This window comes from Poeciliopsis prolifica, unplaced genomic scaffold, assembly GCF_027474105.1.
Source record: "Poeciliopsis prolifica strain line A6 unplaced genomic scaffold, Auburn_PproV2 SCAFFOLD125, whole genome shotgun sequence".
Lineage (NCBI taxonomy): Eukaryota > Metazoa > Chordata > Actinopteri > Cyprinodontiformes > Poeciliidae > Poeciliopsis > Poeciliopsis prolifica.
Genome location: NW_026562500.1, coordinates 225,900 through 250,484, shown reverse-complemented (window position 1 = coordinate 250,484; position 24,585 = coordinate 225,900). Strand labels below are relative to the sequence as shown.

Sequence of the window (24,585 nt, the reverse complement as noted above, 5' to 3'; positions counted from 1 at the left end):
CTTCCTGTTCACTCAGTTCCATGCAGGAATAATTCATAAAACAGAAACAGACTGGATTGGCCACGAAGGTTTTTTATTGTTGCGTGTGCCATAAACATGTTGATAGCTAAAGTACCATCCAGACGGGAATCAGTGCGAAAAGCCTGCTGCGTTCGCTCGGCGCGGCTCCGACCTCGTCATAAAGTGCTTCACTTTAGGCAAAGTTACAAACCGAGTCGCTGCAGGAGGTTTCCTGAAGCAGCGGCAGCCGCTCAGCAGCGCGGGTTCCCCATCCGGCACAAACACACCGTCTTAAACAGCCGGCACTGGCAGAACGCGCAGAAGTCGCAGCAAACGTTGCCGGGAGCTTTGCAGCTTCCCCAGAGCGGGACGCAGTCCGGCGGAGGAGGCGGCCGCTTCCTCGCAAACTTATTCTGACAGAAACAGGAAAACAAGAGCAGAGCTCAGATTTAATCTGACGTCCATCACAAAGTTTAACGCCACAGACTGAAGATCATTTCACAAATTCAGCAGACAGAACAGAGCAGCTCAATGAGGCGATATTAGAAATAAAACCAGCAAAAAAAGAAAAGAAAATATATATCAGACAAACAATCAGACAAAACAGAGAAAATTTAAAACTGCAAATAATTAAATCTTACTTATGATCCAGTGAAAATATTTTAGGTTACTAAAATAATGCAAAACTAACTTTTCAGAAAGATATTGGAGCTTGTTAAATTTAAGTTATTAATTCCTCTGACAGATTATTTCTCTGATAAAAATGGAAAAAGGTTTGAAGTGAAATAATCTGCCAGTGCCTTATTATCAATATTCGGTAATTATTTACTGAAAACAGGCTCTGATAAGCTGCTTTAATTTTATTTCAAGTGTATTTCCATATTTTCTCTAAACTCTGTTTTTGCAGTGTTCCAACCTTTTTCTGCTTCCTTCCTTTTTCCTTCTTCCTGGTGGATTTGTTCAATTCTGAAACAGAAGAAGCAGCTTAAACACGTCGCAGTTTTATCGCCTCTGGTTCATATTATCATGAATGACTTTGGATTTTATTATGAAATATCGTCACGAGGGATAAGATGCTTGTCGCCACGCAGACGCTCCGACTCTACATGAAGATGCAAACATATTTACCCACAATAACAACAGGAGGCGGGTCGACCTGCAGGCTGTGAGACAGAGCGTTGGACGCAACGACCCGATTGGTGGACAGCCTGTCGTCAGGGATCATGTGGGCGGAGCCAAGGCAGCACTGCGTGAGCGCGATGACGCAGCAGCCCAGCGGCAGGAAGGCCTGCATCTCTGGAAGGAAAGACAAACACGTCAACAAGGCGACTTTCAGTGAGGCTGAAGCGGCAACAGCAACTTGACCACATTTCTTTATACTTCCTTACATCAGGTTAGGATCGGCCCACGGCCTAATCAAAGCAAAAACATGGCAGACGATTTCTCTTCATTATGTTTACCTGGTTTATGTCAAAACATCCCAAACATTTTTTTCCAACTTGCATCATCATGCGAACCATAGAGGGATAAATGTTTAGCATTTTTAATGCAACATAACAGAAAAATAAAGTTGTAGGGCAGGTTTTTGTCACGCAGTAGATTCAAACTTTTTATCAATTTGCAATAGAACTGTGCCGATCGATCGGCCACCGATCATAATCGGCCAATTTCGGTGAAAAAGTGTTTGATCGGTGATCAGGGTCTGTTGCCGATCACCAAACCGATCAGCTGTATCTCACTTGGCAGCCTGCGTGTGCAGCTGCTCTCTTTGCTTCTCGCTGCGCAGCAGCAAATCCTCAGCGATGCCATGCAGCACTTCAACGCTCAGAGTGAATGGGGACGTTTGCGAGTTGCGGCGGAAAATGACCTTGGGGTGAAGCAGGTCACAAAGCGTCAACACAACCGATCTAATGCCACGCTTAAAAAACTTGACGGAGTTTGGCTCCATCGAGGCTCAATGCAGGAAAAAAGCAACCAGACAGCAGGAACAGCTGCTTAAAACTACCAACATTGACCCGGATTAGCATCACGGTCACAAAGCTAAACAAGTCACCCAACGGTGATTCAAGTCTTGGAGCTGCGGAGGGAGACGCTGGTTCTGCTCCCGCTGCCGGACCTGCTGGGAATACTTCACAGACGCAGCCGCTGAACCTGCAGACGGTGAGCTGTCACACCGAGAGCTGCAGCAGGAACTTAAAAGATTTGACACTTGCGCTGCGTCCCAACACGAGACAGATCCACCCGTCCCTCTTCTTTCCACCTTGTCCCTAGTGGGTCGGGTGCTGCTGCCCATCTCCAGTGAACATACATGAGACACGTCATCTGAAACGAATCCATCTCCTCCTCCCTGTGTCTGCAGAACTACTGCTCAGTCAGAAGCAACCAATCAGAGCTTAATCAGCTAGCCAATCAGAGCATTGATCAGCTAGCCAATCAGAGCATTAATCAGCTAGCCAATCAGAGCATTGATCAGCTGACCAATCAGAGCTTAATCAGCTAGCCAATCAGAGCTTAATCAGCTAGCCAATCAGAGCTTAATCAGCTAGCCAATCAGAGCTTAATCAGCTAGCCAATCAGCATTGATCAGCTGACCAATCAGAGCTTAATCAGCTAGCCAATCAGAGCTTAATCAGCTAGCCAATCAGAGCTTAATCAGCTAGCCAATCAGAGCTTAATCAGCTAGCCAATCAGAGCTTAATCAGCTAGCCAATCAGAGCATTAATCAGCTAGCCAATCAGAGCTTAATCAGCTAGCCAATCAGAGCTTAATCAGCTAGCCAATCAGAGCATTGATCAGCTAGCCAATCAGAGCATTAATCAGCTAGCCAATCAGAGCTTAATCAGCTAGCCAATCAGAGCATTGATCAGATAGCCAATCAGAGCATTTATCAGCTAGCCAATCAGAGCATTGATCAGCTAACCAATCAGAGCTTAATCAGCTAACCAATCAGAGCTTAATCAGCTAGCCAATCAGAGCATTGATCAGCTAGCCAATCAGAGCTTAATCAGCTAACCAATCAGAGCTTAATCAGCTAGCCAATCAGAGCTTAATCAGCTAACCAATCAGAGCTTAATCAGCTAGCCAATCAGAGCATTGATCAGCTAGCCAATCAGAGCATTGATCAGCTAACCAATCAGAGCATTGATCAGCTAGCCAATCAGAGCATTGATCAGCTAGCTGAAGTCAGGACGTTTTAATTCATGATTGTTCATCTTGATGCTTTTGATAAATGTTTCCTTTTGTTCTCGACATTATTTGATATCTGTGCTGTGAGATTTATGTGACTCATGATTTATGTGTGAGAGCCTTACTGTTAAATATTATTTTACTGGTTGCAGGTTTTTCAGTCCTTTTCACTGAGTAGCTGCTGTTTTGTGTCTGCAAGTATTTTGTGTGCTGCTGTCAGGACAACTGCATCTTGTTTTTTATTTTGTTTTTTTTTTGTTTAAGGTGGCAGTAGTAATTTTATTGGTTTTATGTTGGGTGTACATTGGAATGTAGAGGGGGAACTTTTGTTTTGTTCCGCGCGGCATGTGTTGCCCGGGGAGCTTTGGCTGGCGCATTTGGAGCCATGTGGGTCATGCAGGCTGGAGAGACTGAGAAGATTAGACTTTATTCCTCTGGAGTTGATGCAGATAATGAGGTACAGTTTGTTGTATGGATCTTTTGTTATATTGTGTCATTTGTTGTGAACTGATTTAGGTTGTTACCTTTTTTGTAGTTCTGACGGCATTTTTGAGGACCTCGAAGAACGTGTCTGAAATAAATGGCTGTAGAAAATCAAGAACTGCGTTAAGTTTAATTGAACTCGAGAGGAGTAACATTTTGCATGTTTTATGTCTAAATTAAGTGAATTTATTAGCAGATCAATTTTCCATTTTTTCAAATCACTTAATAGCATTTATACCTGAAGCAAAAAAGTAACAGCCAATGCTGATCAGTGATCAATGCTGATCAGTGATCAGCATTGATCGGTGATGGGAATCAGAAAATCCTGATTGGATCGTCGCTAATCATGATAGAAATATTCTCTCAGTTGCTGCCAATTTCTTTTCACAGAAATCTTTCCTGACTTATTCTTAATCCTGATATTCACTAATATTATGGCACCATGAATAAATGATTTCTGCTTTTGTCCAACATCATCTACCTGCTAAGTCACATGACCCCCATCGCCATGCAGACACGAACAGGGCTGTTACCCAGCAGCAGATGAAGAGGATCTGAATGCGCTGCAGGATTTACGGCGGGATCTCTGAGACCTTGACCTTAACCTCTGACCCCTAAGCCGTCCTTCTGAAGATGAAGAACTTTTATAAATGATCAGACATCTGGACTTCATTCCTGCTGCAGCCGCAGATCGGCTCACAGCAAAAAGAAAGATGCTTCAGAAATAATGAGGTCCTTCAGATCTGCTGCGGATCAGACAGATTTTACTGAAGTCAAACCTGCTTCGACGCTCAGAGGCTGAACGAACTCACCCGGCCAACCAGGCTTCACTTCTGAAATAAATCTCACTTTCTCATCTCTTTGCCGTCTCATTATTTTAAGTGTTGCTGCTTTATTAGCAACACATGAGCTGCACATGTTCTGTTTGCCAGAAAATGTTTTCATCCTGCCGCTGTCAGACTCAAATTGCTCCATATTTATTCCATCAATGTGAGAAACAGAAAATTATAACAAAATGTTGCTAAATTGGAGGCTTGGCAGCATGAGAAGCAACAAAAATAATGATTTCAACGCAGAGAGAAAAAACTTTCTGGAACAAACAAGGAACATATTTTCTGATTCACATCAGAAAACATGAAGACAACAATAAATATCTTCATGTTGATGCACTTCACCAAAGATTTCAGCAACAAGCACATAATTACAGAAAGAGAAAATCAACCTGGACTACGACTATTAAAACATTTCTTAAACTTTTACTTTTCTTCTGTTTTCTCCATATTTTACTGTAACAGATGAATAAAAAACTAAATATTTCAACAGTATTTCAAACATGCAACTCTAAAAAACAAGAGACTGTTGGATTGTGGGAAATGTAGTTTAACATCTAACAGCTCCGGATGAGAACTGACGGATCGGAGAGAGAATCGGGTTCAATGCCAAACTCTTGCAGATGGAGTTTTGAGTTTTGATGTGGATGGAATATAAGTTCTGTCACAAGATTTTTTATTTATAAAATAGTTTAAAAAACATGCATTATTTCCCATTTCCACTTCTTTTGCTGTCCTTTCTGTTATTCTAAAGCATAAAAGACTCTGGATGCTGTTGGCCATGTTGAGTCGAACACAGATATTTGCATAATATTCAACTTTGGATTTGAACCTCCCAGTAACTTTTTGCTGTGTTTTTTCTTTATTTCTGAAATGTTTTTTCAAAAATAAAATCATATTTCACTGTGATCTGATTCCAGAAATCTCAAACTTAAAGAAAAAAATGAAATGATATGTAAGAAACAGTCAGGTTGTTTTCTGATTGAATTTTCAGTTTTGAAATATCGGCCTGATTGTGAGATGAATGTGATTGTGTGAAACATGAATTGCCGTTGTGTTTGCGTCAAGTTCACAGAGTTCTGCTGCGTTGTGACCCGGGTGTGGCACTTTCACTCAAACTGTTTTATTTCTCTAGTGTGAAGCGAAAAACGGTTTTCATTGCAGTTGAACAAAATATATTCAATACGGCCAAAAAAAAACAAGTCACCTAAGCACAAAAAATGTTTTATCAAAAAGTGAGTTTTTAAAAATGGTGTTTTTATTAGATAACGATATTTTTTAAATGTTCAATTTGTATAATTTTATCATTAATGGACAACAAGTCATTCAAAATAGGGAAAAGTCATTAGCCCTAACCTAACCTAACCTAACCTAACCTAACCTAACCTAGCCTAACCTAACCCTAACCTAACCTAACCTAACCGACCCCTAACCTAGCCTAACCTAACCGACTCCTAACGTTTCCAAACTGATTCTGATAAAAACATCGCAGCAGAAGAAAGTCATGTTTCCTCTGTGTCCTCTGGTCAAATGTTTAGGAACTAGAAGCTGCTCTGTAGACGACTGCAGGACAAAGATCTGAGAATCACAGACCTGACGGTGATAAGGCAGCTCATACTAATGAAAGGTAGCGTCTTATTTTAAACGTGCTGCACTTTAGACGTGAAAAGGTATCAGGCTGCGACTGTATGTGGAAAAAGCAGCTGAAACATTTGGTAGCTGTTTCAGCAGCGTCTGTCTGTCTGTCAGAAAACACCTGACAACACCTTGACCTGCATCTGGTTGGACTTAAAGCTTCACGTCTGGCACCCAACCCTGAGGCACTCCACTCTAAAGTGGGTAGTTACATCTTGAAGTCAAACGATTTAAGACATAACTGCTTGGAAAGATGAAAATATTTACAGATGTCAGAAAATAATGGAGCATAATGTCTGGCAGAGCTTTGTGAAGCTCTAGAAAACATCTGAAGCGTTTCAGTTCAGCGTAGCATCACAGAATTCAACGTTAAATCAGAGTTTAATGTTAAATCAGTTTAGCGATAAATCGTTTAACGATAAATTGGTTTAACGATAAATCAGTTAAACCGATTTATTGACGATAAATCTGTGATTTATTGACGATAAATCTGTGATTTATTGACGATAAATCTGTGATTATTGATAATCTGTGATTTAAATCTGTGATTTATTGACGATAAATCTGTGATTTATTGACGATAAATCTGTGATTGATTGACGATAAATCTGTGATTTATCGTTAAACATTTATTGTTATTGGTTAAACAATAAATCAGTTTAACGATAAATCGGTTTAACGATAAATCGGTTTAACGATAAATCACAGATTAAATCAGACTTTTATATTACATCGCTATAGAAATGATATGTATTCCGCTCACTTCCAGCTAACTTGCTTGTTGATGACGTAAGCGGCTAGCATCAACACAGAGCGGCGGGAAGCAGCACGGCTCACAGCACAAATGAAGAGCTCGTTAAAAAGGAAGATGCAAGACATAAATTATTTGGACCTTGTTCGGGTTTAACCTCCTGCGGTCTGAGCAGCGCTCAGGATGAGCGCGGCTGATGTCACGGTCTGACAGCGGGGAAGTGGCGGGTAGCGGGGTGACAGCCTCACGGTCTCTCCAAAACCATAAAACACCTTGTAAACACACAGCGCGACTCTGCAGGACCGCTCAAAGTAAAAAGTTGTGGGGTTTAAATGACGTCGTGTCTTAAGATCACGGGAGGCTTGAACAATCAGACCAGGAGCAGAAAACTAACCTGCAAACTGAGTGAAACAGGAAATGATTTGTTTTCCCACTACCAGCATGAGTTTCGATGGCAGCAATGCAGCCGAACACAACCAGTCGCTGCACTGGGCAGACAGGATTGGACACTGACATTCTTTGCATGTTTTTATATTTCATTTATGTATTTAGTCTTGATTTACCCAGGAAGTCACCGCCACGTCTCCCTTGCAAAGAGATTTTTAAGGCAATGACAAGCAGCAACGTAAACTGAACATTTACAAACATAAATAAGATCCACAAAAACAGCAGAGTGTTAAACTAGCTTTAACATTACAATTAGGATGTTTTTTTTTAAATGTCTTGGTAAATTTTATACAACTTATCTTGACATGAGTTTCATGCCATATGGCACGGCCTTGCATGGCAGCGCTTTACGTCAGTTTATGGCACTGCTGGTGATTTTTATCCACGTCAGAATAATGTCAAACTGCAACATAAAAACTCTGCTGTCATTAAGTTTCTGTTTTAATGTTTCTGTGACAACATTCTGCTCAACGTTCTAGAAATTGAATCAATATATGGGGATTTCTTTATGCTGCAGATAAAGACTGGAACAAACTTCAGCAAGTATTCCAGCTTTTTATGGATAGAAACCAACCCCGAGCATGAATGAACCCCTGACCCCTGACCCCATCGGTAGCAATGAACCAGCTAAAATGGTGTTAAAGCTGCATGGGTAACTGAACGCTAAGCGTTCCTGTGGGACTCGCTGCAGAGAGAAACACGGAGAACGCCTGCCTCGTTTCATTTCTGACTCCACTTAAAACGATCCGCGACCCCGGGGTCACGGCACGCCGGGCCGGCTGCTTCCCGCGACCCCGGGGTCACGGCACGCCGGGCCGGCTGCTTCCCGCACACCCAAACATGACTTAGGAAAGGAAGCAGCACAAAGCTCAGAGCGCCAGGCACTGAAGTGTGTGCAGATGTTCCAGTAGCGGCTGGCTGCGGCGGCTGGCTGCGGCGGCTCGCTGCGGCGGCTGGCTGCGGCGGCTGGCTGCGGCGGCTCGCTGCGGCGGCGACCATCAGGGTTCATACGCAGGATGAGAGGAAATACAATCACACAGTTCTCAGAAATACTAAAATAAATAATCTTCATGCAAAACAATACATGGTGGAGGCAGCGTCATGCTGTGGGCATTGATTTATTATTCACCTCCCAACGAACCAGCCAGAGACATAATGGTTCAAATCAACAAAAATCCATGTTCACAAGGCCTAGTCAAAGTCACAGACTGTAAAAACACACAGAGCAAATCATGAACGATTCTGTTTCCACTTGATCATTAATAAATCCTGACAGATAATGCAAGTAAGCTAAACTTGCAGGTTAAAGAATTTAAAAACCTTCAATAAAATGATCATTTGAACCAAACTCAAAAATTAAAACCTCAGAAAACAGAAAAGATTTAAAATGTTTTGCTAATCAGTTTTTACTGACAGAATTAAAACGCTGAAATATGGAAATATTTCTGTTCTGCAAAAACAATAAATCTTCCTGATTATTTATGTTCACAAACATTTAGTTTTATAAGATAAAACATAAAAAAGATCCACAAAAACAACAACAGAGTGTGAATCTAGTTTTAACTTTACAATTAGGATGTTACTTTTTTAAGCATCTTATCAGTGAGCAGATTATCAGCCAATAATCCCTGAATATTGATGAAAAAGTTCCAGACAGATTATTTCATTTATTACATGTTTTGCAATAACTGAAATAATCTGATACTTTTTAATCAATATTAAGAAATTATTGATTTAAAAAAAAAAATCCAATCTTTTTCTGAAAAGTTACAAATTTGTTTTAAGTGAAATAAATATTTGCTCTAAAATCTTGGTATGATTTTGTATTTTTGAGACATAACTGCATGTTTATCTGGTACTAAAAGATAAAAATGAATCACTATGCAAGTCTTCACATGATGTTCAGAATAAAAACATTCGTTTGATAGCAAACTGTCGCGGCTCAAAGCGGCAAACAGGAAACTTTGTAGTAAAATAATGAAATGGTTTGATTAAATGTTTCGTGTCGTCAGTGAATAATCTGGATGAAAACATGAATAATCTGGATGAAAACATGAATAATCTGGATGAAAACATGAATAATCTGGATGAAAACATGAATAATCTGGATGAAAACATGAATAATCTGGATGAAAACATGAATAATCTGGATGAAAACATGAATAATCTGGATGAATTTAATCCAAACAAACATGAAAACAGCAGCAAGACGTTTCTGTTTGTCCGGTTCTGATGCAGATCGGCATCAGAACCGGAACCCGACATCCGCAGGAGAAAAACTGCATAACGACATTATTTCAGCTTTTTATCTCATAACCATATTAAAAAGAAAAACTACAAGCAGAAACTTGTTTCTCCCTTTTCACAACATCTTTTCTACTCAATCTGCAGAAATGCAACTTTTCTTTGTTTTTCTACCTTTTCACTTAAATCCTCTGTTGATAGAAAAAGGTTAAAGTTACAGGAAATATGTAATTTAATAAACCACAGCAGGTTTATGATTCCGGTTTCAGCCTGAAAATCAAAATGTTTGAATGTTTGAGATCAGATTCTCCATCACGAATAAAAGCATAAAACATGAAAGTTGTGGGTTAAAGGTCAGCATCCATTTTACTCACATTTACCAGAAATTCTGTAAATCAGTTTCATGATTAAACTATTCAACAAAATAAAGATTCATTTGACTTCAAAATGCTTTGCCAGTGTTTGGATTTGAGTTTTCTGGGAAATAATTTAAAGGAGATTTTTCTTTAAAATGTAAAACACAGAAGCAGAAAATTTAACATTTGAGGAAAAAGATTTAAATATAATAATAGCAATATTAATCCTGAACAACAAAATGAAAATGTTTTCAACTTAATTACCAAATAAAAAAAGCTTCCAAGATATTCAGGCTTCCAACAAAATAACTCATATTTCTGCTCTGATCTGAATATTTTATGACTTTTAGATTTTTTTTCTGAATTCATAATATAGCAATAATAATAATAATAATAATTATTATTATTATTAGAGTCATTAGGGAAAACACACCAAAACAATCTGTTTTCATGAAACATTAAGTTATTTTTCGTTGATGAAGTTTTTCCTGACACCGGACCAGACGGGATGGGACCGGGCCGGACCGGACCGGACCAGTCAGGACCGGACGGAACTGGACAGGACCAGACGGGACCGGGCCGGACCAGGCTGGACCAGACCAGACGGGACCGTCACATTATTTTTAACTTGGTAAATCAAAACTAAAACATTGTTCCCACCGGAGCCTTTCTGAATTATTGTTCAGATATTTTGCAACCTGCAGCTGATTGAATGCATCAGAGTTTTTTCTGTCATAATCAGATTATAATCAGATTATAATCAGATTATAATCAGTCAGATTGTTTCCATGTTTTCAGTTTTATTCTGTTATAAATTTATTATTGAGGGAAACAAAAAGCTGCTGGTCGTTTCTTCCTGCTAACAGGAGCCAAACGGGAAAACCGATTCGGATCATTTCACCATCAGCCCAGTTCCTGGTCCGGTTGGTTCCGATCCAGATTCTGATTGTGAGGACAATTTGATCCCAAAACCAATCCATTGTGAGAGAACCAGAACCAGAACCAGGTCTGTGTTTTCCTCACCGTTCACCGACTCAACAATCAGGATCCGTTTCTTGTCGTTTCATTTGGGTTTGAACTGAACCGGATGGGTTTAAACCGGACCGAGCGGCTCGGCCGTCCTCCAGCCTGCTGCTTGCCGGGTCCATCCTGAAAGCGTCTCGCTCTCCTACCTGAGGATCCTGCGTCTGACGGGACGCGGCGGCGCTCTCCGCTCCTCTGATTCCTGCTGTTTTCTTTCCTCTCGGCTCTGATTGGAGTCTTCGCTTCGTTTCAGTTTTCCTCTCTGCTTTTTTCCCCGGCTGATTTTCCCCTCGTCCAGATCTTCTTATTCCCGCTGCGTCGTTCCTGTTGAGCTGGACTAGCTTTCCCTGCGTTGGAGCTTCACACCATGAAGATATACTGGGAGGTTCGGCCCGGAGGCGGGACCAGCGCTGCTGAGGTTTAGGGGATGGAAAAGGTCAAATCCTAAGGATGGACACATAAATGTGAACCAGACCCTCCGCTGAGCGAACCCGTTACCACTACGGCTTGAGCGCTACTGGATTTCAGAGGCCAGAGCCGCTTCGCCAAAAACGCTTTCATGTGTCAAGCAGCCATGTTAGTTTTCACTCAGCGACGCGTCAGGCCGGTTAACGTCCCAACAGCCCCGACAAACAAGCCAGAAAATGATTTCTAGTTCGCACTTTGAGCGCTCCACAAACATCTGTCCGAAGGTTTTCCAAAGATCGGACTCCAATCAGGGCAGGAGACCCAGAACCAAGGAAACCGGCGGCTGCTTCCGGGTTCTGGACGACTCCAGGAACGACTCCAGGAACGACTCCAGGAACGACTCCAGGAACGACTCCGGGTTCTGCGGAATATATCCGGCATGCAAAACTTCTAAACTGGCAGAAATAACAGGGATGGATTGATATACATCACTAAGTGAGAAACATTTATGAAAACATGTAAATTACTCAACCAGAAACACTTCCTGGTGTTAAACTAACAACGATGAACTGAGCAACAACAGCCAGGTCAGACACGATGGCTTCATCTCCTTCTGACTCAACATTGTGAAAGAACAATTCATTCATCGTTTGCTTTATTTTGCTGCACAAACGTCTCGACCCAAAAACAGTTCCAGCCGATCAAAACAGCAGCTTTTATTTTAGCGATGATCCAATCAGAATTTTCTGATTCCCATCACCGATCAATGCTGATCAGTGATCAATGCTGATCAGTGATCAATGCTGATCAGCATTGATCACTGATCAGCATTGGCTGTTACTTTTTTGCTTCAGGTATAATGCTATTAAGTGATTTGAAAAAATGGAAAATTGATCTGCTAATAAATTCACTTAATTTAGACATAAAACATGCAAAATGTTACTCCTCTCGAGTTTAAAAAACTAACGCAGTGATTTTCTACAGCCATTTATTTCAGACACGTTCTTCGAGGTCCTCAAAAATGCCGTCAGAACTACAAAAAAGGTAACAACCTAAATCAGTTCACAACAAATGACACAATATAACAAAAGATCCATACAACAAACTGTACCTCATTATCTGCATCAACTCCAGAGGAATAAAGTCTAATCTTCTCAGTCTCTCCAGCCTGCATGACCCACATGGCTCCAAATGCGCCAGCCAAAGCTCCCCGGGCAACACATGCCGCGCGGAACAAAACAAAAGTTCCCCCTCTACATTCCAATGTACACCCAACATAAAACCAATAAAATTACTACTGCCACCTTAAACAAAAAAAAAACAAAATAAAAAACAAGATGCAGTTGTCCTGACAGCAGCCACACAAAATACTTGCAGACACAAAACAGCAGCTACTCAGTGAAAAGGACTGAAAAACCTGCAACCAGTAAAATAATATTTAACAGTAAGGCTCTCACACATAAATCATGAGTCACATAAATCTCACAGCACAGATATCAAATAATGTCGAGAACAAAAGGAAACATTTATCAAAAGCATCAAGATGAACAATCATGAATTAAAACGTCCTGACTTCAGCTAGCTGATCAATGCTCTGATTGGTTAGCTGATCAATGCTCTGATTGGCTAGCTGATCAATGCTCTGATTGGCTAGCTGATTAAGCTCTGATTGGTTAGCTGATTAAGCTCTGATTGGCTAGCTGATCAATGCTCTGATTGGCTAGCTGATTAAGCTCTGATTGGTTAGCTGATTAAGCTCTGATTGGTTAGCTGATCAATGCTCTGATTGGCTAGCTGATAAATGCTCTGATTGGCTATCTGATCAATGCTCTGATTGGCTAGCTGATTAAGCTCTGATTGGCTAGCTGATTAATGCTCTGATTGGCTAGCTGATCAATGCTCTGATTGGCTAGCTGATTAAGCTCTGATTGGCTAGCTGATTAAGCTCTGATTGGCTAGCTGATTAATGCTCTGATTGGCTAGCTGATTAAGCTCTGATTGGCTAGCTGATTAAGCTCTGATTGGCTAGCTGATTAAGCTCTGATTGGCTAGCTGATTAAGCTCTGATTGGCTAGCTGATTAAGCTCTGATTGGTCAGCTGATCAATGCTCTGATTGGCTAGCTGATTAAGCTCTGATTGGCTAGCTGATTAAGCTCTGATTGGCTAGCTGATTAAGCTCTGATTGGCTAGCTGATTAAGCTCTGATTGGTCAGCTGATCAATGCTCTGATTGGCTAGCTGATTAATGCTCTGATTGGCTAGCTGATCAATGCTCTGATTGGCTAGCTGATTAAGCTCTGATTGGTTGCTTCTGACTGAGCAGTAGTTCTGCAGACACAGGGAGGAGGAGATGGATTCGTTTCAGATGACGTGTCTCATGTATGTTCACTGGAGATGGGCAGCAGCACCCGACCCACTAGGGACAAGGTGGAAAGAAGAGGGACGGGTGGATCTGTCTCGTGTTGGGACGCAGCGCAAGTGTCAAATCTTTTAAGTTCCTGCTGCAGCTCTCGGTGTGACAGCTCACCGTCTGCAGGTTCAGCGGCTGCGTCTGTGAAGTATTCCCAGCAGGTCCGGCAGCGGGAGCAGAACCAGCGTCTCCCTCCGCAGCTCCAAGACTTGAATCACCGTTGGGTGACTTGTTTAGCTTTGTGACCGTGATGCTAATCCGGGTCAATGTTGGTAGTTTTAAGCAGCTGTTCCTGCTGTCTGGTTGCTTTTTTCCTGCATTGAGCCTCGATGGAGCCAAACTCCGTCAAGTTTTTTAAGCGTGGCATTAGATCGGTTGTGTTGACGCTTTGTGACCTGCTTCACCCCAAGGTCATTTTCCGCCGCAACTCGCAAACGTCCCCATTCACTCTGAGCGTTGAAGTGCTGCATGGCATCGCTGAGGATTTGCTGCTGCGCAGCGAGAAGCAAAGAGAGCAGCTGCACACGCAGGCTGCCAAGTGAGATACAGCTGATCGGTTTGGTGATCGGCAACAACAGACCCTGATCACCGATCAAACCCTTTTTCACCGAAATTGGCCGATTATGATCGGTGGCCGATCGATCGGCACAGCTCCATGAATTTTTACAAAGTAAGCGGCCTGGCGGCCTGGGAGGTCACGGGAGGTCGTGTGGGGTCTTGCATGTGTGCCGTATTTCCTTCCCCTTCCTGGTTGTGAGAAAGGATCCATTTTAAGTTTTGCTCTCGTTAAATCGTAAACCTCTTCCTGGTTTTCTCTGACATGCCAGGTATGTTGAGAAAAGACGTTTTCTTTCCAGAAGATTAGATTTGACATATTTACGTCCAGTTTCTGAACCGCCCCAACCATCGGATGATACATGTGACAGAAATGCTGAATCTGCAGAGAAGTTGCTCCCAGAGGAGTCGTCCGTCTTCCATCCTGATGTTAACATAACTGGGAAAAACAACGAACAGGAACCCTCCTTCCCTCCAGAAAGAACGGACAGGAGCTGCAGCCCTGACCTTTAACCCGGGAATCTGACCTGCTCTCTGCATCTCACGTTACCTCTTCAAGTGCCAGAAAGGCCAGAATGAAGGTGCTTCCAGAAAAAACCCAAGAAGCCCTGATAAGTTCAGCCGTTTGGGGCCTTCCGATGAAACGGACCAATCAGAACGGCTCTCTGGTTCTGAACCAGGCTGTGATTTCAAACCGACGCTGCCAGTTTCACAGAGACGTGCCTCACTTTTGATCTCCTGATGGATTTTAAAGCTCCAAGCTTGACGTCAGAGTTGGTCGGATTTACGAAGCGTCCGAGGAAACTTTCTGCAAAGCTACGGCAGCCAGAATATGGATCATATGGATTACAGGGTCTGAAGAAGGACCGGCCGAAACAATCCGAGTTTCAGATGTTTCAATGTGGAAAGTAACGTCATAAAGGCAAATAAATCCCTGAATGCAGAAATAAAACATGCAATTTTGAGTTTCTGAAGGTTATGAAGACACCAGACTCACATGGAGCCACTAGGAAACGTTCATTTCACCCAAAACTGCGTCAGAACCAACTGTTATGAGTTAACAGCCAAACCAAACAGGAAGTCGCTGCTGTTCTCTGGCTTTTACCGATTCACTGCCACCATAATTTAATGTTTTGTGATGTTTAGGTGTCAGTCTGAGAAATAGACGGTGCTGAACTGATCAGAGGATGTGAAACACTGAATGGAGCCAAATCCAGTGGAAAAACAGTCAGCATTTTATTATTATTCATCTATGTAATTAGAAAGTCTTTGTAGTCTGTTTTCCTCCTTCAGTGGGGTCGACCCGGTTCTACTGGAACCAGAACATCTGCTCCACCTCCAGCTGCTGTGGTTCTGAGTCCAACCAGCCTGTTCCCCTCCTGGCCTGTGGGGGCGCTGCACCAACAACCACTGCAGGAAACGACACTAAAACCTCTGAAGACACTGAGAGCAACTTCCTGTTTCACCAGATGAAACAAGATGGAGGCGTCAGAGTTTAGTGATTTCTCTTTAGTCTTTGGCTGAAGACCAGGAGCCATTTCTGCTGCTAATGCTAAGCTAACATGTTAGCTTTGGTTACCCAGAATGCCCTGCGCTGTAGTCCACTTCCTGCTTTTGGCACACTCTCAGGTCCACTTTAAGTTAAGATATTTAAACTGAAACAGAGTTCACTTTAACAGAACCCAAAGCGAGGTTTGGAAGACCAGAGGTCAGAGGTCGATAAGCGTTCACACCCCACCTAAAGCAGTCCAGAGTCGTTTTAAGGCGGGCCGGAGGCGGGATGAGGCGGACCGGAGTCGGGATGAGGCGGATTGGAGTCGTTTTAAGGCGGATCGGAGTCGGGATGAGGCGGACCGGAGTCGGGTTGAGGCGGACCGGAGTCGGGATGAGGCGGACCGGAGTCGGGTTGAGGCGGACCGGAGTCGGGATGAGGCGGATTGGAGTCGTTTTAAGGCGGATCGGAGTCGGGATGAGGCGGACCGGAGTCGAGTTGAGGCGGACTGGAGTCGGGATGAGGCGGACCGGAGTCGGGTTGAGGCGGACCGGAGTCGGGATGAGGCGGATTGGAGTCGTTTTAAGGCGGATCGGAGTCGGGATGAGGCGGACCAGAGTCGGGTTGAGGCGGACCGGAGGCGGGATGAGGCGGATTGGAGTCGTTTTAAGGCGGATCGGAGTCGGGATGAGGCGGACCGGAGTCGAGTTGAGGCGGACTGGAGTCGTTTTAAGGCGGATCGGAGTCGGGATGAGGCGGACCGGAGTCGAGTTGAGGCGGACTGGAGTCGGGATGAGGCGGACCGGAGTCGGGTTGAGGCGGATCGGAGTCGGAATGAGGCGGATTGGAGTCGGGATGAGGCGGACCGGAGTCGGGTTGAGGCGGACCGGAGGCGGGATGAGGCGGACCGGAGTCGGGTTGAGGCGGACCGGAGTCGGGATGAGGCGGACCGGAGTCGGGATGAGGCGGACCGGAGGCGGGATGAGGCGGACCGGAGTCGGGTTGAGGCGGATCGGAGTCGGAATGAGGCGGATTGGAGTCGGGATGAGGCAGACCGGAGTCGAGTTGAGGCGGACTGGAGTCGGGATGAGGCGGACCGGAGTCGGGTTGAGGCGGACCGGAGTCGGGATGAGGCGGATTGGAGTCGTTTTAAGGCGGATCGGAGTCGGGATGAGGCGGACCGGAGTCGGGTTGAGGCGGACCGGAGGCGGGATGAGGCGGATTGGAGTCGTTTTAAGGCGGATCGGAGTCGGGATGAGGCGGACCGGAGTCGAGTTGAGGCGGACTGGAGTCGTTTTAAGGCGGATCGGAGTCGGGATGAGGCGGACCGGAGTCGAGTTGAGGCGGACTGGAGTCGGGATGAGGCGGACCGGAGTCGGGTTGAGGCGGATCGGAGTCGGAATGAGGCGGATTGGAGTCGGGATGAGGCGGACCGGAGTCGGGTTGAGGCGGACCGGAGGCGGGATGAGGCGGACCGGAGTCGGGTTGAGGCGGACCGGAGTCGGGATGAGGCGGACCGGAGTCGGGATGAGGCGGACCGGAGGCGGGATGAGGCGGACCGGAGTCGGGTTGAGGCGGATCGGAGTCGGAATGAGGCGGATTGGAGTCGGGATGAGGCCGACCGGAGTCGGGTTGAGGCGGACCGGAGGCGGGATGAGGCGGACCGGAGTCGGGTTGAGGCGGACCGGAGTCGGGATGAGGCGGACCGGAGTCGGGATGAGGCGGACCGGAGGCGGGTTGAGGCGGACCGGAGGCGGGATGAGGCGGACCGGAGTCGGGTTGAGGCGGACCGGAGGCGGGATGAGGCGGACCGGAGTCGGGTTGAGGCGGACCGGAGTCGGGATGAGGCGGACCGGAGTCGGGATGAGGCGGACCGGAGGCGGGATGAGGCGGACCGGAGTCGGGTTGAGGCGGACCGGAGTCGGGATGAGGCGGACCGGAGTCGGGTTGAGGCGGACCGGAGTCGGGATGAGGCGGATTGGAGTTGTTTTAAGGCGGATCAGAGTCGGGATGAGGCGGACCGGAGTCGGGTTGAGGCGGACCGGAGTCGGGATGAGGCGGATTGGAGTCGTTTTAAGGCGGATCGGAGTCGGGATGAGGCGGACCGGAGTCGGGTTGAGGCGGATCGGAGTCGGAATGAGGCGGATTGGAGTCGTTTTAAGGCGGATCGGAGTCGGGATGAGGCGGACCGGAGTCGGGTTGAGGCGGATTGGAGTCGGGTTGAGGCGGACGGGAGTCGGGATGAGGCGGACCGGAGTCTGTTTAAGGTGGATCGGAGTCGGGTTGAGGCGGATTGGAGTCGGGATGAGGCGGATTGGAGTCTGTTTAAGGTGGATTGGAGTCGGGATGAGGCGGACCGGAGTCTGTTTAAGGTGGATCGGAGTCGGGTTGAGGCAGACCACATGGATAAGCTGGACCCGTTGGAGCTATTTATTCTTTATCCATGTTAATTTTTTGTTAGTTTATTCTTAAATGTATGTTTTTTGTGTTATTTGGAGAGTTATTTGTAGGTTAATATTGATTTTATTTATTTTTTGTTTTCTTATTTACTTTCTTATTAAGACAGGAAGTAATGTGGGTCGGTCCACTAAGTGTAGGGGCCCGGTTCAGGACCAGCAGGTGTCTGGGCTTGGGGCCTGTGGTTTCAACCAGAGCAATAAAGGAAGCAGGAAAAAAAAAGGAACATTTGAATGTTGTAATTGTTTACTGAAATGGGAAAATAAATCATCCAGATCAATCTACAAGTTTGGACATTGAACCTTCTTTTGCCTGCATACAGAAACTTGACCCCATTGCCTTTTGTGGCTTACAGAAACTTTTCCTGGGTATCTGGTTTGGCAAACAATCACCATTAGACAACCCAACAAGCGTTTTCCCCTGAGCAGGTCACACTGACCCCATCTGTGCTTTTATGAGGGTTTCTTGTGTGTCTTTCAGGAACTGACTGTGTGACCGGACAGCGCCCCCCGCTGCTCTTGATCCATCTAGCAGAGCTAAATGCCAGGCAGTGCATTTGATTTTGTCATTTGGAAGCAGGAAGGCATGATTAAGCTTTCCCCCAAGACTCCAGATGGTTGTCTGCTCATAAAATGTTCCTTAATAGTTCCCAGGGAGTATATTAGAGAAGAAATTAGGCTTTTATACTATAAACTGCTATAATCAATGCTGCACAGGATTGTCAGTCTCTTTCTTTTCTTCCTCGTTAAACAGAGGTTACAAACAAACCATAAATAATTTTGTTTCTGCAGTAAAATGCATCTGTGTGAAGCCGCAGTGTCCAGACTTCATGTCCGGGGAGCCGATCTTAGAAAACATTCACTCAAGGGTTGCCTTCAACTCCACACCTTGTCGTCGCCCTCTGTTTTCTCTGTGGGTTGAAGTGCATGTGACGTTTCTGTCACCACCGTGCAGCTTCAGCCGTCATCCTGCTGCTAGCCGAGCCGAGCCGAGCCGAGCCGAGCCGGGCCGAGCCGAGCCGGGCCGGGCCGAGCCGAGCCGGGCCGAGCCAGGCCGAGCCGAGCCGGGCCGGGCCGGGCCGGGCCGAGCCGAGCCGAGCCGAGCCGAGCAGACCACCTGGGTGTTCTCCACTCTCACGCTTCACGCTGAGCGCTAACTCAATGTGAATATTTCCCACTGTGAGGAACATGTGTTAACAACAACAGCATAAAACTTTCAGGCCAGCATTCTCCCCCCTCTCTGCTCACATGCTCGCATCTTAGACTGATTGGAAACAATTTACTGCAGCTGCTGCGGTTCTGAGCTGAAAATTTGGACTTTTCCATTTTCTGCTGCTGACATTTTTAAAGCTGTGGGCAAATGATACTGGAGACAACCTGAAGTATCGGTTCAGAGAAGTTTGATTTATTGAGTTCTTTATCCGTCTGCTCCATGCAGCTCGTCATTCATTCAGTCGTTCCTTTACTGACCAGTATCTACCACTGGGAGCCGTGTGGGTGATAACTGGTGAACCTTTGCGGAAACTGGACCTGATCCAGACACACGGCGGCCATCTGAAGGCAGCTCCTTTTTCTGCAAAACGCCGAGCAGCAGGTTCTGACCGATTAGCCGCAGTTAACAACAACATAGAAATAACTGAGTTTAAATGGATCAAATCTGGGAGCGGTTCTGCAGTTTTGGTACGGCTAACAAAGAGTCATGGGAGGGACAATCCTCCTTTCATGTCTGATTTAAGAGCTGCATTTCCTGGCATCTTCTATCAATCGCACACAAGTCGACGCCATAAATACCGGGAAAGATTAGCTAAACCACAGCAAAAAGCCAGGGCCTTCGAAGAAAGGAACTGCTTTTCAAGATTTACAAAACAACACAAGGATGCATTTAAGAAACAACCACAACATAAAAAACCATGAGCAGATTAAAGCTGCCTCACTGCAACTTGGTGCATGAAATCCTGCAGACAAATGAGGACAAAACCCAGAATTTTCTCCTGGAGAAGATGAAAAAGCCCTGTGGCTGAATATTAGGTGGTAAAGCACACGGTGAGGGCGAAGAGCAGCATCGAGACACCGAGGATTTGGTCCACATTTACAGCCTGGAGCTGAGAACTGAGGTTCAGATGAATCAACTGAGGGGGAACCGGTTCATGTCTTCAGTTCCTTTTCATTGGTTCATGTCTTCAGTTCCTTTTCATTGGTTCATGTCTTCAGTTCCTTTTCATTGGTTCATGTCTTCAGTTCCTTTTCATTGGTTCATGTCTTCAGTTCCTTTTCATTGGTTCATGTCTTCAGTTCCTTTTCATTGGTTCATGTCTTCAGTTCCTTTTCATTGGTTCATGTCTTCAGTTCCTTTTCATTGGCCCGACGGTGACGGCCTGATCACGACGGCGGCGGCAACATTTTCACTGGTTTTCTTTGGGAAGTTTATTGGTTTGAATAAATGTTTAATTTTTACTTGGTTCTTACGCCATTACTGAGTTTGTTGAATAAAGTATTTTAAGTGGAAGATTGAAGCATTTCTGAGGTTTAGTCAAGTTGCATTTTCTCTCTATATGTAGATATTCTGTTCATGTTATTTAATACCTAACCGTATCAGGCAGAATCTCGTGAGAAAATTCAGAATGAAACCGTTTGGCTCGTATTTCCGTCAGACGTTTTCCTGAAACCAACTGGATTACAGGTTTTTGGTAAAAGCTGCTGTTTACATTAATGAAAGTTTTCAGAACCAGTTTCTGCTCTGGGATCGGAGCTTGTTGCAGGGATGTAATGTGATTATATGTCTCAAGAGAATCTTTACAGTGAGAGCTGTAAGGCTCCACTTGTGAAAATAAATCACTCTGGCTCTCATAAAAACCCTAACAGGAAACTCATGAAAAATGATAAAAACTGAGCTATAAAATTGAAATATCAAGGAATATTTCTGCAGTTTTTATGCAGTCATTGAAAGGAAAAATTAAATGCATTATTTTCACATTTCCAACGGCTTTAGCTTTTCAGACGTTAAAGCTGAAACTATGTCAGAGTAATCAGATTACTTAAAGATGAAGCAGGTGAAACTGGAAAGCCCAGCGGCGTTTCCAGACCCCTGAGGCTCCAGCACATCGAGACGAAATGCAGAACCTCCGGATCTGCCTGATTATTTCAGCTAATGACTGCAGAGCAGAGCAGGTCATTGCTGCTGCCAACATGTGACAGCCAGCACTGATGAATGAGCTCACACTGACTAATGCTGCTCTGCAGCCAGCGCTCTGCAGCCAGCGCTCTGCAGCCAGCGCTCTGCAGCCAGCGCTCTGCAGCCAGCGCTCTGCAGCCAGCGCCGGCCTCTCAGGGCTTTCACTGCGTCGGACAGGAACGGACGACTTCTCATGCAAACTACAGCTTCAGGTTATCAGGCTGCAAATAATCAACAGGAATTATAGCTGTGAGATGGTTTCAGGCGCTTCATTCACAGCTCACTAACTTTCTGCCATAATTACGCGGCTCACTCCAAACTCCAAACCCAGCGAGACAGATAAGACGTGGGCTGCGCTCACCGACGGCCCGCGCGGCCAGCTGGGATGCAGATGCACATCTGGAGGCGGGCGAGCCGCAGGGTGGGAGTAATGAGCTGCCCAGGACGCTGTCCAGACGTCCAGCTCCCGGGACGCCGCTCACGTCACGTGACACGTTCCTGACCGCGCCGCCGTGACTCTGCGCAGCATCTGGGCCGCAGAGCCGCATTCCTCACCAGAAGCCTCCCTTTATTACCTGTTAGAGAAACGGAGAGTGACGCAGGATGATATTAAATGTAGATAAAGTTCTAAATAATGGCCTGGACGTTTGGGAAATGGATGCAGCAGGAGGTTTACACTTTCAGGCTGCGCCCGTTTCCTGCATTGCTTTGGGATTTAGGGATCAATCTTCTCCTAAATCTGAAGGGACCAAGGAGTTCAGGCTGACAGGATTTATCACAGGATTTATCACAGGATTTATCACAGGATTTATCACAGGATTTATCACAGGATTTATCACAGGATTTATCACAGGATTTCTTTTCTTCGTAGAAACGACTGAGTTCCCATGAAGCAGGTGACTGCAGTCAGAAACAGAGCTGCTGCTGCAGAGGCTGTTTAAACGTCCCGCAGCCAGAAGCTGCCAGATTCAGAAGCTTTTAACATCAAATATAGTTTTTATTTTAGTATTTGTTTTCATCAGCTTTTCTACAAATACTGTTTGGCTTCTCCAGTTTAAGAGAGACACATAAAACCGGTGGGTCGGGTCGAGAAGGACTTCATGATGGTTCTGCTGAAGAATTTATGGAAGGAATAGAAACGAGATTAGAGCCAACAGGAGGAAAATTAAGCTACAACCAGAGAAAATGACCCTCCTGCTGAACAAAACCAGAAAAATTCCAGATATAATGAGAAATGAGGCGAAAACCAACAAACTGTTGGTTCTTCTGCAGCGAATCTGTTATTATTTCCACGGGAATCTCAGAAAACGTGGATATGAAACCAACTTCTGATCACAGAGGAGCTTCGGCCTTCATGAGCGCGTAACCTTCCGCTGTACAAAGTAGTGCCAACCAAAATACAACAGCGGCAAACAGAAACATTTTTTCTACTTCGTTTCATACATTATTATAACAGAACCGCGACTATTTTTCATATTTTGCTTGGACAGATGATCCAGTAGTTTTCAGTGAGCCTGGAAACTGAATTTAAATTAATATGAATAATTAATGTTACAATGATTAAAATAAGGAATGATTTATTTTGGAGTATCGTTACAAATACTTATATTTAAATACTGACCTTCCTATCATTCATTTATCGATATTTATTTATGTATTTTATAATTAAAAGTTTCACAAATCACACAATTGGCTTTAAATATTCTGTATTTTATGTAAAATAATGGTTTTAAAGAGTCTAAGCATTTTAGCTTTTAAACTGAATTTTAGCTTTTAAACTCTGTTTGTCGTTTGTCCCAATCAGACGCCAACTTCAGCTTCATGTTTCTTCATATGGTGGCCGGAGTCTTTGTATTATTAATTATTATTTTCATTATTATTAAATGAGTACAAAGAATGTTGTAGCATGGATAGAAAGAGAAGCAAATCCTGGACTGAACACAGACAACAAAAAGGCAAATGAACAGAAATGGAGCAAATTTTAAAACTAAAGGAAAGTCGAGATTCTGCCATGTTTTACATAAACATTTCAAATGTTTCAATGACGTGTAATACACTTTAAATGAACTAGGAAAAGTCAAAGCAGGAGTAAACCTCCCCTCCTACAGCAGGGTTTATGAAATTTAACAAGCAAGAAAACAATATAGTCAGATATTTGTTGATCAAAGTCGTCATATAGTAATCGGTGGGTGATGCTTTTCTCTGGGATGTCCTCAATTTTAAGACACAACCACTTTAATGTCTCTCCATAGTTGAAAAGGAAAAGAGATAATTAATGGACCTTCTGGACATTTACATTCATGTTGAATCAAATTTCAATCTTTTGTGCAAAAATTCAGCCACTGGGTAAAAACTGAGAGATTTTGAAGTGTCTCTTTTACCGGCCATTTTACATACTTTCTCAATTCTAGACAAATATTATTATCATAATCCTTAAATAATTTAGATTGGAAGTCAGTCACATGCATTACATTATTGCACTTTCTATCAGTTATTCTCCAATCTTCACTTTGGGTAAAGATGACATGGAGCAGAGCTGCAGGAATATAATCTCTGCATACTTTTACATATTCATCACAAGAACAGTTCAGATTAAATCTCTACAATTTAACAAAACACCTTCACTGCAAGTCAGTTACAAATACAATACCTTGTTCATGCTGATCAGGTCTAAAAATAGATTTTCATTTATTAGTATTGGTCTGTTATTCCACACTAGGATCCATGTGGGGTAAAATTGTAGGTAAATATTATTTTTCAAAAATGTAAAACTTGTTTATGAAAATTAGACTGAAATCAGAGTCTTGGTCAATTCAAAAGCCCATTTAAGCAAGAAATCCAGGCCAGCCAGGCTTTTAAATATAGATTCATGGATATGAAACCACCTGGAGTTGGAACGAGACAAATATGTCTTTAGCCAATTTACTCTAAATGAACCAATCAGAGCCTGAGAATCTGAAGCTCTACTTCCTCCTTTATCAAAATCTTTAATAAGATGAGAACGTCGTAAACAGTGACTTTTATTCCTCCAGATAAATGGAATGTTTTTGTCAGAAATAATGGATAAATTCATTTGGATGCTCCTTCATGAAAGAGTTTGTCCAAAACTAGTCAGATCTGTAGTTCAGCAGCGGCTC

At 44.1% G+C, this 24,585-nt stretch overlaps 1 protein-coding gene across 1 annotated transcript; it reads right to left on the bottom strand.

Annotated features, from left to right (window-relative positions):
* Positions 1-52: 52 nt before the first annotated feature.
* Positions 53-24,141, bottom strand: LOC129355122 (agouti-signaling protein-like). Its single transcript, XM_055024678.1, has 5 exons — positions 24,099-24,141; positions 21,810-22,023; positions 1,129-1,296; positions 917-966; positions 53-413 (listed from the first exon to the last, which is right to left on the bottom strand). Exons 2-5 carry the CDS (start codon positions 21,994-21,996, stop codon positions 252-254), a joined length of 567 nt encoding a protein of 188 aa, XP_054880653.1. The 5' UTR covers positions 21,997-22,023; positions 24,099-24,141; the 3' UTR covers positions 53-251.
* Positions 24,142-24,585: the final 444 nt, after the last annotated feature.